The sequence below is a fragment of the Alligator mississippiensis genome, chromosome 9 (assembly GCF_030867095.1).
Source record: "Alligator mississippiensis isolate rAllMis1 chromosome 9, rAllMis1, whole genome shotgun sequence".
Taxonomy (NCBI): domain Eukaryota; kingdom Metazoa; phylum Chordata; order Crocodylia; family Alligatoridae; genus Alligator; species Alligator mississippiensis.
In genome coordinates this window covers 21,030,212-21,043,170 of record NC_081832.1, presented here as the reverse complement: position 1 = coordinate 21,043,170, position 12,959 = coordinate 21,030,212, and the positions used below count along the sequence as shown (strand labels likewise).

At 42.1% G+C, this 12,959-nt stretch overlaps 1 protein-coding gene across 2 annotated transcripts in view; it reads right to left on the bottom strand.

The window, feature by feature from the left end:
- Positions 1–12,959, bottom strand: part of PTPRT (protein tyrosine phosphatase receptor type T) — an 889,034-nt gene that overhangs the window by 406,942 nt on the left and 469,133 nt on the right. For both annotated transcript variants that reach the window (XM_019484632.2, XM_059733217.1), the window contains exon 7: positions 11,632–11,925. In XM_019484632.2, coding sequence (XP_019340177.1) covers positions 11,632–11,925 — 294 coding nt within the window. The remainder of the gene's footprint in view (positions 1–11,631; positions 11,926–12,959) is intronic.

The window sequence follows — 12,959 nt, the reverse complement described above, 5'->3', positions numbered from 1 at the left end:
TTAGAGCACAGACTGCTTCCAACTTGGACCAAGGTGAAGAGGAGATGTGGAATTCAAAACACATTTGTTACCAGTTTGGTTTATTTTTTACATTTAAAAGGAACTCCTCCCAAAGATGTGTTATGGTTGAAGCCTTTCCTTTTGGTCACCATAGCAGTCAATTCCTACAGAGCAACTAGAGACCAAATGAGAAGCATGGTATTTCTATAACTCCGAAAGTTTCTCTCTCAAGATCCCTCACCACAGACTACTGAGATGGAACAAAAAGGGGTATCATTCATCAACAAAATACTGAAGTTAATGGACATAGTTGCTAGAAAGGTTACCATTCCCACAGGCACTGAAAAATCCAAATATTGGAAATCAGATACTGAATCGTGCCATTCTTAACAATTCACCTGCTCTGCCTGGAATCTCTGGAGAACTCACGATAACAAAAGAAGACCCATGAAGAATAGTTCTAGTCCACTTCACTGCACAGGCCCTTAATTCAAAGTTTTCACCAACAGGACAAGTATTAGAGTAAGCAAAATGATCTTGAATGCCTTCTAATCTTGCATTACTTAAAGAAATCAGACTACCCATATTTTATCCATAGAACAGAAAAGAAAAAAAAAATTGAGTAAGGAATTTCAATTACCTATAAGTATAAAATACAATGAGTATTGAAAACAAATTACTTTCTGTCAAAATATCTACTCTTTAAAATATATATATGGTGAGATGGAAGAATGTAACCACAGTAAGTAGTCACATTAATATAGATTGCAATATTTTTTCAAAAGGGGGTTTAGTTTAATATATTTATATGCCTTCTGCAGAGTATTCCATCTCAAATCCCTTAATATGCCAGCTATAAAATGCCTCCACTAAGAGTTACCTGCAGCAGTTGCGAGTGTATGTGGTTTTTTTAATGTGAATTAGTGAAAAAAAAATATCAGTGCAAGGATCCTACAACTCATCTCCTTTTAGCATTCCTAATATACTAGATATATACTTATCTTTCAGTTTCAGAGAGATTCCATAATCTGAACACTGAGACAGGCTATGAAATTTTAACTTACTGTTAAAAATCATACCTAAAAGACTAATTTATATTGCAGGGGGGGAAAAGGTGTTTTGTTTTGTTTTTTCTCCAACATGTTTGCTTGGGTTATTTGACAGCATTCTGTACAACCAGTTTAACGTGGTTTATTTGACAGCATTCTGTACAACCAGTTTAACGTGGTTTAACTACAGCCATTTTTCTTTTAGCATAACAATTACAGATAAAAGTAAAATGAAAATGCTGCCATAAAATATAAAAACTGAGTTACAATCCCAGCAAAAAAACCCAAACAAAAGAAAACCAAAAAAACCCCAGAGCAACTCAGAGATGTGTGTAGTATCTAAGGCTATTTGTAACCACAGAAGTATGTAAAATTTCGTGGCAATATTGTGCCTTTAATTTACACCTAAGATGTATATATAAATGTGATATAGATACATAAATGAAACATCAGAAAGTGTAGACTGTTTGAATTTGTAACAGTGGCCTTAACATGACTGTTTTTGGGTTTGTTGGGGTTTTTTTTACTCCTAAAGTAGTTTAACAATATCAGTCAAGGTTAACTCCCATTTCCTTAGACAAAGAAGAAAAAAGAGATCTGGACTGTTAGGACACTTCTTTCTTCAGAAGCTAGATCAAATCCTGTTGCTGGATGTAAAAGCTGGTATGACATTTATTTATTATACATTTATTTTATTATGACATAATAAATTACCTCTAATTTTAGCTGCTCTTATTTTAGCATATCTGAATTTCACATTTAAAAATAAAGACATTTAGCTTTATCAGCACTTTTGTAACAATGAAAATGCCTGTGAGCTATCTCTTGCCTGAAAAACCAAATTGTCACTGCCTTCTGGACAAAGCCATCATTAGAGCTCATGGATACTTTCCAAAAAAGTCTTTTACAAAAAAAAAAAAAAATCCCTCTCTGATACAACCTCAAAGAAATGCCTTTTCCCTTTTTTCCTTTTCAGTGACAAAATGGAGAAGTGCAAACACAGAGAGTAAGGATAGAAATGGAGGAAATTAAGGTGAGCTAAATGAAAAAAAGTAAAATCCAGAATTTTAAGTTTATAAATGAAATAATTGAAACAAACATTCTTTTGGATGAATCCAGTAGGGAAGAAAAATGCTGCTTCAACTAGCTCTGCTTTCAGCTACCTACCTGTAGGTAGTTGGGTAGTGGGCTGAAAAGCCTACACCCAAACATCAGTGGCCACTGGGGTAAGAACACTGAACTGAGATGTCCTCAGACACACACATCCATAATCCCTTCCAAAGTGTTTGTTTTGTGGTTTTTCCTCATGTACATTAAGTGCACCCATCTTCTCTTCTAACTGCAGCTCAGAGTTGCCTAGCTCTTTACTGGACTTACCCTGAGGCAGTTCCTCCCTCTTGCTTCCAGTCCCTTTAGGCAATTCTTCACTCTGCCTGACAGCATACTGCCGTCATGTCTCACAGTCACCCAGCCTTCTCCCTCCCTAGTTCACCTGTTGTCTCAAGGTGCAGACAGAAGAGCAGCTCCCTGTTGTAACTCATGGTGCTTCATAGGTGGGGCTCCAGTCCACCTGCCCCACTCTCCAGTGCCAGCTGAATAAACCCCAGACCAACCTCCCTCTGCTCCCCTTCCCCCCTCGCATTCTGAATACAGCACTGGAGCTGGGCTGACCTACAGTCAGCCCTGCCGTGTGTGCAGACACAAGTTACTGAAGCTACTCCATCTTGGAGTGTCTTCATGTGAAACTCATGCAATGGGGGTTCAGATTTTCATGGGAATGGGCCCTTTTAAAGTGCTTTGCAGCTGTGCACTTCTGTTTGGTCATGGATATAGAGTGCTTTCAGGGGCCAGATCAGGTGGGAATTGCTACTTCTGTCTGCACCTACAGTCTAATAGAGAAACAATACAAAATACAAGAAAACCAAACAATTTTGTCATTCTTTCACAAATAAATTGTTTACTGAGGATTCTGGGCTTTTGGCTTTTTCTACCCTGCACAAAAGGCATGCAGGACCTTAATTTTGAATATATTTAAAGTAGTATAGGAGTGATGTTGTAGCCATGATGGTCCAGAAATTATGTGAGAGGCAGGGATTTCTTAGGGTGATGTATTGTATTGGACCAATTATGTAGTTGGGATAAAATTAAACATGTTTCAAATCCAAGACAATCTTTGTCAGGTCTGAAAGCTCATCTAACTTTATCCCAACTACATTGTTAGTCCAATAAAAGATATCACCCTAGAGATGTCCTTGCTGCTTAAATATATTATCTGAAGATCAAATGCAACTGTACTCCTACATACTGCCCTATGGAAAACCAATATTATCATCAGTTGGATAATGGAGATATAGCTACATAGTAACTGCAAAAGTTTAGATAAGATATTATCCACATTAATTATGAAATGTCCTACTTTAAATAGCCAAGAAGATGGCTTATTCATTTTTGACAGGGTTTTTATTAAAATCAAAAGCTTTCTGAAGTCAATGAAAAGAACTTTCACTCACTTGGTGCATCTACACATGATGCTATGTCACTGTAGCAATGTGCTACAGTGACATAGCATTGGTGGTCACAAACTGTGACACCGCAACTGTGATGTCACTATAGCAACATGCTCCCTCATTATAGCATGTTGCTAGGGCAATGTAAAAGCTAAAGATAACTGTGCACAGAACACACGGTGCAGTACTCGCTATTACCATCATTTAATACTTCCAATACATCATTTGGTACTCCTAAATGTTGGCGCAGTACAAATGATGCTGTAGGGACAGGCGCAGATGCACCCACTGTGATCTAGAATTTGAAAAATTGTAGATGATCTCTTTATAAGAGCTGAGTCACAGGGTAATAACTTTCTAAACCATGCTGAGCTATTCCTTCTCATGGCTTTGTTTGTTAAGAAAGTTATCTTCTGTAACTTGACATAGTGTGAAAAAGAAAGACAGGCTGGGACCCAAAATTTTAATTCAGGCTATGAGCACGACTAATCCAGAGACCATAAGTACCTACAGCTCCTTTTGCTTTTACCTATAGATACTCAGTATAATATGTTTCAGTCTCCCTATCAGAAGACAGGGAAGCAAGGTGAAAAGTGTCATTAGGTTATTACTTTTCGAAAGGGTAACCATTATCTTTAAACTTGGGTGAAAATTGCAGACCTATTTATTTATAAATACTACCAATGACTTTGTAACAGATGCAACAGTAAATGCAGTAAATGTTTCTTCCACTTTGCAGTCTATGTAGCAGCCTTTTTTGTTGTTGTTAGTTTTGTTATCTGCAATGGTACGCTGTCACAAACCCCACCAAATGTTGTGGGGTTTCTAGGGTGTCAGGCAGATTTTCTTGCATTTGTTGCACTGATATGGCATGTGTGGTCTCCTTGAAGACACATGTTATATTATATTTTTTTATGTTGCCTTTTTCTCTGTATGGATTATGTTATGCATATATACTAGGATTTTGAACATGGTTTAGCCAAAGGAAATGGGGGCTGCCTACTTAAGGAAAAAAGAGTACACAAAACTGCTAAGTGTCTCTTGCCTTATAGTGTTCTTGATAAGGACAATTGCCACTTCCAACTGCAGACAGAAGGGGACTCTGATGGGATGGAAATCCACATTATTGTCTCCTTGCAATGAGAAAAACAACTACGAAGGTATCTAAGTGAAATGGCCCAACATCCAGAGGAATTCCAGCTGTCCCTGGCAGGAAAGAAATGTCTAGAGGATTCTGAGAATCATGAGGAACTGGGGATATGCTGAGTGGGGGTGGGAGGAGGGTGATGGGTGTGTTTTGGAGGTATTTTTAAGGACTATCTGTGACTTTGCCAGGGTCTTTGGATTTTCTCAGATTTGTGAGGAGTCCAGGTTCCCAGCAGTCAGGGCTGCCAGGATCAAAGGAAAGCTGATCTCAGAAAATACTGGCAGGTCTCTCTGAAAGACTGGCAGTAGTCAGATGAGAAAGTAAGAAACTTTACTTGTCTTTTTGTTCTGTCTTCAAACTTATAGTAATTTTTTTCTTGTATAATTCTTTTCATCTATATACTAAATCCTTTTGTTGTTTGTTTCTTTACTGATTGCCTGTGATGAAGAGCAAGCTCTGGACTAATGATATCCCAGGGTAACCCACTCTACAACAAGGAAGACCTAAAATTTCTTTCACAACCCAAAGGGAATATACCTAGAGCTGGCAGACATTCTGCTGCCGCAGCTGAAAGCTTTGGTATAAGGTTGGTGTATCTGAGGCTTGCAGGGATAAGAAGTTATCTCAGGGCAAACCTTGGTCTGTTCCTTGGGAAAGATGATTAGACAGTGGGGAGAAATTTGGTGCTCTGGGGCACCCTGCAGCTGGGTTTGTGACAGCACCCAAGATAGCTGCATAGCACAAGCACATGCATATAGCACCCCACTTCCCCCATAACACTGCATGCACCCCTCCCTCCCTCCATAGGACCATTTACATGAATGAAGTAACAAACAGGTGTTAATGTCAGCCATTTGCCCTTTACTAAAAAGGCTCCTTGAAATCAGAGACTCAAACAAGATACTCTTGCAAACAGACACACTAATAATAATAATAATAATAATACAATAACACCACTCAGGACCAAACAAAAAGATGCTCCATGGAATTCATAATTAGCTATTTTAAAAGAACTAATGTTAACAGCGCCCCTTTCTTGTTCACTGAGCACATTTTTTAAACCTTTTCCCTGTACAAGTCGTATGCAATTAGCCTAGTAGAATGGTATTTTAAAGAGGATCTACCATATTATATAAAAACTGAGATAATTTAATTTGTCCTACTCATGATTTAGGTTGGTATTATAAAGATATAATGTAAAGTCTTCAGATATTGGCTGAGCTTCTTCCCTTTCTCCTAGGAGGCAGTGATTTACATGCAGCTCATTAGAGCTTCTCACACCTAGTGCTCTAAATCATTGGTGGCATGGGCAGCCTCTCCATGTGTCCCATGGCAGACTGGGGGGAGAACAAGCAGCACAGTGGCAGACTGGGAAAGAAACAGAAAGCAAAGCAGCAAAACAAACAGGGAAAGACACAGAAAGCAGAGCTGGAGATCAGGCAATCCCTTGGGATCAGAGAGCACTTGGGTGGGTACAGGGCTAATTTGTGGCACATCTGCCAAAACGATTGGCCCCCACTGCTCCAAACAAAATATAAATGCCATAACCAAATCTCAGCAAGTTCTGTATCACAATTAATATTAAAAGGCAGGGTATATATGCACCTTTCTAGACAAACTAAATAAGATATATAAATAATAAGATTGAAAACAAGGACTGAGCCTTCAGCATGTAATAATCTGTATAAGGAAATATTGATTTAAGTCCAGATCTAACTTGAGACTGACAGTTTGACCATCAGTGTTACACTTGTATCACTAGCTCTGGGGCACCCTGCAGCTGGGTTTGTGACAGCACCCAAGATAGCTACATAGGGCAAGCATATGCATACAGCCCCCACTTCCCCCATAACACTGCATGAACCACTAGCTTCATTTTTATATAGTTAAGACTAATATCTTACATACTTATTTGTACTGAAGGCCACAGAACACTGCAACACTGCAACACTGGTGTTCAAGAGTGAAAGCACAAAAGGAAGAGCAGAGGAGCACATGGTCAGCCCCAAGTGGTTTGATGTATGCATTTCAATATTTTCATTTTCAAGCTACCTGTGGGAACATGGAAAATGTCCTTACCCTCTGCATGCTAGTCAGAGTGAAGACAGAGGAAACCATTAGACCAAATGAACGAAACAGGGGATTTACCATTTCATCTGTCCACTACTATCCTGAAGTAAGTAGAAGCTAATTCACAAAAAATTACCACCCATTCTATTTAGAGGCAAATTATTACTTTTGCTTCACTTACTGTGGGATAGAAGCACACATAGGAAGCAGTGACAACAGAATATGTCATTCTGGCATGTGTTCCTGAATACTAAGTCACCTTACACCATGAAGTAGAAAAGACAGAAGTATTTATCTGTTTATCTGTCCATGCCCTGACTGATAGGCTTAATAAACAACAAACACCAGCAAGCTTATTTGCTTCAAGATGATGCTTCACTCTGTGTTGTCCATTAAAAAAAGACACACTTAGGAAGATTCTTGTTAGGTCTTGCTCTAGTCTTCCTGCATTGTTCCTACTTTCTCCATCCCTTTCTAACATGAAGAAGAAAAGCAAGCCTGCATTGCTTAGAAGCACTACATTTCTGCAGGAGGTAAAGAGAAGAATCATCCTCGTTGAATAAAGACTCTCTCATTTATACTCACTAACTCATGCCATAATGCTGTAGATTCATAAAAACAGAATCAACCTTTAGCAAATCAGGAAATCTTGAAGTGGAATGAACATGCTCATGTAAATCAAAAGCCCCAGTTAATTAGTTTAGCTGTATATAAACCTTCATAGAGAGCAAAATTATCTGCTTGGTTATAATAGCTGGGATGGGCTTCACCTGTCCCCCAAAGGTAAGCGTGTGTTTTCTTCTAGGTTGGCGGATCTCCTCCGGAGGGCTTTAAACTAGGCTCGTCGGGGGGAGGGGAGTACGAGGGCAGGGGAAGCTGTGGACCACCAAACCATGTGGCACCCACAAGGACAGCCCAGCCTGAAGAAGGAGAACATTGGGAACTTGAAAGCCATGGGGAGGCCAGCACAACAGAACAGGTAAGGAACAAGAAGGTAAGAAACAATGGGCCCCATGGGACTGGGAGCGGGGGGGCAGCAAAGGCGCCAGTCGCAGGGCTCAAGTGCCTATATACTAATGCTAGGAGCATGGGGAACAAGCAGGATGAACTAGCGCTCCTGCTTGCACTAAACACCTATGACATAGTGGGGCTAACAGAGACCTGGTGGGATTCATCCCATGACTGGGCGGTACATATTGAGGGCTATAGATTGTACAGAAAGGACAGGTCAGGGAAGAAAGGGGGGGGGGGGTTGCACTCTATGTCAGTGAGCAATATACATCAACCCTCATCAAGACAGAATCCGAGGCTGAGGAAGTAGAAGGATTGTGGGTTAGGCTACATGGGGGGCAAGGAGAAAGGGATTTGGTGGTAGGGGTCTGTTACAGACCCCCACACCAAGGGGAAGAAATAGATGCGGGGCTCCTGAGGCAACTCTCGGAGACCATAAAAGCTAAAGAGGCGGTAGTCATGGGGGACCTAAACTACCCGGACATCTGCTGGGAGACGCAGACAGCAAGGTCCCATGGCTCACGCAGGTTTCTAACTTGTGTACAGGTCCTCCACCTGACACAGGAGGTGTATGGTCCCACTAGGGGGAATGCCATACTGGATCTGGTATTGGCAACGGGAGATGACATGATAGGGGACCTCCAGATCGGTAGCTATCTGGGAGACAGTGATCACCTTATGATAGAATTCAACATAAGACGGCGAGTGGGTAAGGTAACTAGTAGGGTGAAAGTGCTAGACTTTAGGAAAGCTGATCTCATTGCACTCAGGCGATTAGTCAAGGAAGCACTGCAGAGTAGGAGTTTTGATGGGATGGGTGCCCAAGAAGGGTGGCTGTGCCTAAAAGAAACGATCCTTTGGGCACAAAGCAAGACGATCCCCGAGCGAGGCAAAAGAGGGAAAGGGGCCAGGAAGCTTCCATGGCTGACCAGAGAAATCCAGGGCAGCCTAAGGGCCAAAAGGGGAGCACATAAAAAGTGGAAACAGGGTGAGATCACTAAAGATGAATATACCTCCTCTGCTCGTGCTTGTAGGGAGGCAGTTAGACGGGCCAAAGCTACCATGGAGCTGAGGATGGCAACCCAAGTAAAGGACAACAAGAAATTGTTTTTTAGATATATTGGGAGTAAAAGGAAGGCCCAGGGAGGAATAGGACCCCTGCTAAATGGGCAGAAGCAATTGGTGACAGATAGAGGGGACAAGGCTGAACTCCTCAACGAGTTCTTTGCCTCAGTGTTCCTAAGCGAGGGGCACGACAAGTCTCTCACTGGGGTTGTAGAGAGGCAGCAGCAAGGCGCCAGACTTCCATGCGTAGATCCTGAGGTGGTGCAGAGTCATTTGGAAGAACTGGATGCCTTTAAGTCGGCAGGCCCAGATGGGCTCCATCCGAGGGTGCTGAAGGCACTGGCCGACGTCATTGCAGAGCCACTGGCAGGAATATTCGAATGCTCGTGGCGCACGGGCCAAGTCCTAGAGGACTGGAAAAGGGCTAACGTGGTCCCCATTTTCAAAAAGGGGAGGAAGGAGGACCCGGGCAACTATAGGCCGGTCAGTCTCACCTCCATCCTTGGTAAAGTATTTGAAAAAATTATCAAGGCTCACATTTGTGAGAGCCCGGCAGGGCAAATTATGCTGAGGGGAAACCAGCATGGGTTTGTGGCGGGCAGATCGTGCCTGACCAACCTAGTCTCTTTCTATGACCAGGTTACGAAACGCCTGGACACAGGAGGAGGGGTGGATGTCGTATACCTGGACTTCAGGAAGGCCTTCGATACGGTATCCCACCCCATACTGGTGAACAAATTAAGAGGCTGTGATGTGGATGACTGCACAGTTCGGTGGGTGGCGAATTGGCTAGAGGGTCGCACCCAAAGAGTCGTGGTAGATGGGTCGGTCTCGACCTGGAAGGGTGTGGGCAGTGGGGTCCCGCAGGGTTCGGTCCTTGGACCGATACTCTTTAATGTCTTCATCAGCAACTTGGACGTGGGAGTGAAATGTACTCTGTCCAAGTTTGCAGATGACACAAAGCTATGGGGAGAAGTGGACACGCCGGAGGGCAGGGAACAGCTGCAGGCAGACCTGGATAGGCTGGACAAGTGGGCAGAAAACAACAGGATGCAGTTCAACAAGGAGAAATGCAAAGTGCTGCACCTAGGGAGGAAAAATGTCCAGCACACCTACAGCCTAGGGAATGACCTGCTGGGTGGCACGGAGGTGGAAAGGGATCTTGGAGTCCTAGTGGACTCCAAGATGAACATGAGCCGGCAGTGTGACGAAGCCATCAGAAAAGCCAATGGCACTTTATCGTGCATCAGCAGATGCATGACGAATAGGTCCAAGGAGGTGATACTTCCCCTCTATCGGGCGTTGGTCAGACCGCAGCTGGAGTACTGCGTGCAATTCTGGGCGCCGCAATTCAAGAGGGATGCGGATAACCTGGAGAGGGTACAGCGAAGGGCAACTCGTATGGTCAAGGGCCTGCAGACCAAGCCCTACGAGGAGAGACTAGAGAAACTGGACCTTTTCAGCCTCCGCAAGAGAAGGTTGAGAGGCGACCTTGTGGCTGCCTATAAGTTCATCACGGGGGCACAGAAGGGAATTGGTGAGGATTTATTCACCAAGGCGCCCCCGGGGGTTACAAGAAACAATGGCCACAAGCTAGCAGAGAGCAGATTTAGACTGGACATTAGGAAGAACTTCTTCACAGTTCGAGTGGCCAAGGTCTGGAACGGGCTCCCAAGGGAGGTGGTGCTCTCCACTACCCTGGGGGTCTTCAAGAGGAGGTTAGATGAGTATCTAGCTGGGGTCATTTAGACCCAGCACTCTTTCCTGCTTATGCAGGGGGTCGGACTTGATGATCTATTGAGGTCCCTTCCGACCCTAGCATCTATGAATCTATGAATCTATGAATAGGGTAGAGATTTGTGAGGAAAAGAACCTAACATTTGGTAGGAAATTAAAAATGCAAAGCAAGATATTCTCAGACAATCTGAAAGTTTCACATTGAAAAAAATGTTGTAAAGCTCAGGAAAAAAAAGTCACTGAAATCATTCTGCTTCACAACAAAAGTTATTTCTCAGGAAAAACATGGATATTTCTGAATTTCACAATGCAGCATCATGCAGACACACCAAGTTACCATAAGCACCAAAAGCAGTATAGACACATTAGTACAGGGCTTCAACTGTGACATATTTACCTTGCTGAGAAGGGATACTTTAAAAAAAGCAGGCTAATTAGCAACAAAATTCACCCAATTTACCCTACTTTATACATTCTGAGCAAATAAGCAAGCATGTCAGGTTATACTGTTCTCTGTACCAAAGCTCAGCTGGGTAGCCATACATGACACTTCCCTACACAATGCATGCATTTAGGAAAAAGAAAAACAGATAATGGGCATGTATGAGACTCAGTGTGACCACTGGAGAAATGGTTACAAAAATATATTACTGGCTTGTCATCTTTTAATAGCCAGGCTGGAACTTAACTACAACATCAATGAACTGCAGCCAAATAGTTAACATAGCAGGTATGGTATGCCACTGGCAGCATCCAAACTGCTTCCCATTAAATGTATGTTCTCTGAAAAGATAAAATAGTATTAACAAAAATACTAATAACACACTTCAATACATATCTTGAATTCAAATCTCTTCAGAAAACATAGCTGCATCAAGAGATAGGTGGAATCTTGTCTGTCATAGGGCCAGTAACTAATTAGCATGCTGCAATAAAAGTACAGAAGGGTAAAGCTCACACAGTAATGAATGTAACCTCATTCAGATTCCAATAACATGTTTAAACTGAAATTGCTGTACAGTATATAAAGCAGAAGATACCCTACCTGCACACTTTGTTCTTGTCGTGAGTGGAGGCCCAGGGGGTCCGGTCCCTCCTTCACCAGGACGGGTAAGAAGCACTCTGATCTCATATTCCACATCTGGGTCCAGGTGCCACAGCTTGTAATTGGGGGAGTCTACAATGTGAGTTTCTGCCCAATTCCCAGTTGTTGTACGGTACTCCACTTCCTTCAATATTATAGGCCCATCACCAATAATGGAATTGGCATTTGGTTTGATCCACAAGTAGGTGGCACCGACAGCCAGCAGTTCAGGGGGCGCAATGGGTGTTGGAGGTTCTGCAAACAATAAAAGTGATAAGAAGTCTGTGAAAATATTGGTAAAAGTGCTTAATTTGCTGGGACTATGACACACAACACAATCAGCAGCAAGACTAGCTCAAAGTTTGCTCTGTTAGACAAGCAGAGCTCCTACAGACTTAAACAGACAATATTTTTACATCAGAGTTGTATCCACGTAACTGAACAGAGTTTGGCTCAATATTTTTTATTTCTAAACAGGGGCTGGAATGGACTTGAGAGGGCACAATGTTCAAGCATAAATATTCAAAATAAGCCATAACCATTTAGAAATAGCCATCACTAAATCCAGCGTATATACTAGCACATTACCATTCATACAAAATCAGGTATTTTATCCTCACTCATCTCCCTAGTAGTGATTACCACAAGGTGATTTTTACTTAAAATAAGGATCAGTCATAAGTTTTAAAAGGTCAGCATTGCTCCCACAGCTGTTTCCTGTTCAATGAGTAGCAGAGAATGGAATGAGTCAAATTTACTGGGTAGCTGTAACTAAAGAATAACTTCTTATACGTAACCGTTGAGTCCAAAACGCCACTATTATAAACAGCCTCTAATTGTAATATAGGACACATTTTCAGACTCAGTATGTCTAAAAATATACTTGAAAATATATTTGGACTCTAAAGGCATCTCTGGTTGTTCAGGGACATCACAGGTAGAATGACAGTAAAGTTTATTCTAACATGAGTTTTGGCTACAAGTGGAATGAAGAGAGGAAACTCTAGGGCATCAGTGAATTAACAGACCTCATGGTGCTGAATAGTAAAGTTTGCTTAACTTGCAAGCAGTGGTACTAAGCAAAGTCTGTGTGAGTCATGAACACTGCCTAGGAGATGTCTGAGAAGCATCATCAGGAGGCAGGAACCAGGGAACTGAATATACCTCTGTGATAAAAAAGAAAGCAAGCCAATAAAAGACAGCTCTGTATTGCCCTTTGATGCAAATCTACAAAAAGTCTACAGGGGTCTGGCTGCCTGCCTGACTTTTCTGTACTGTTGGTATATAAA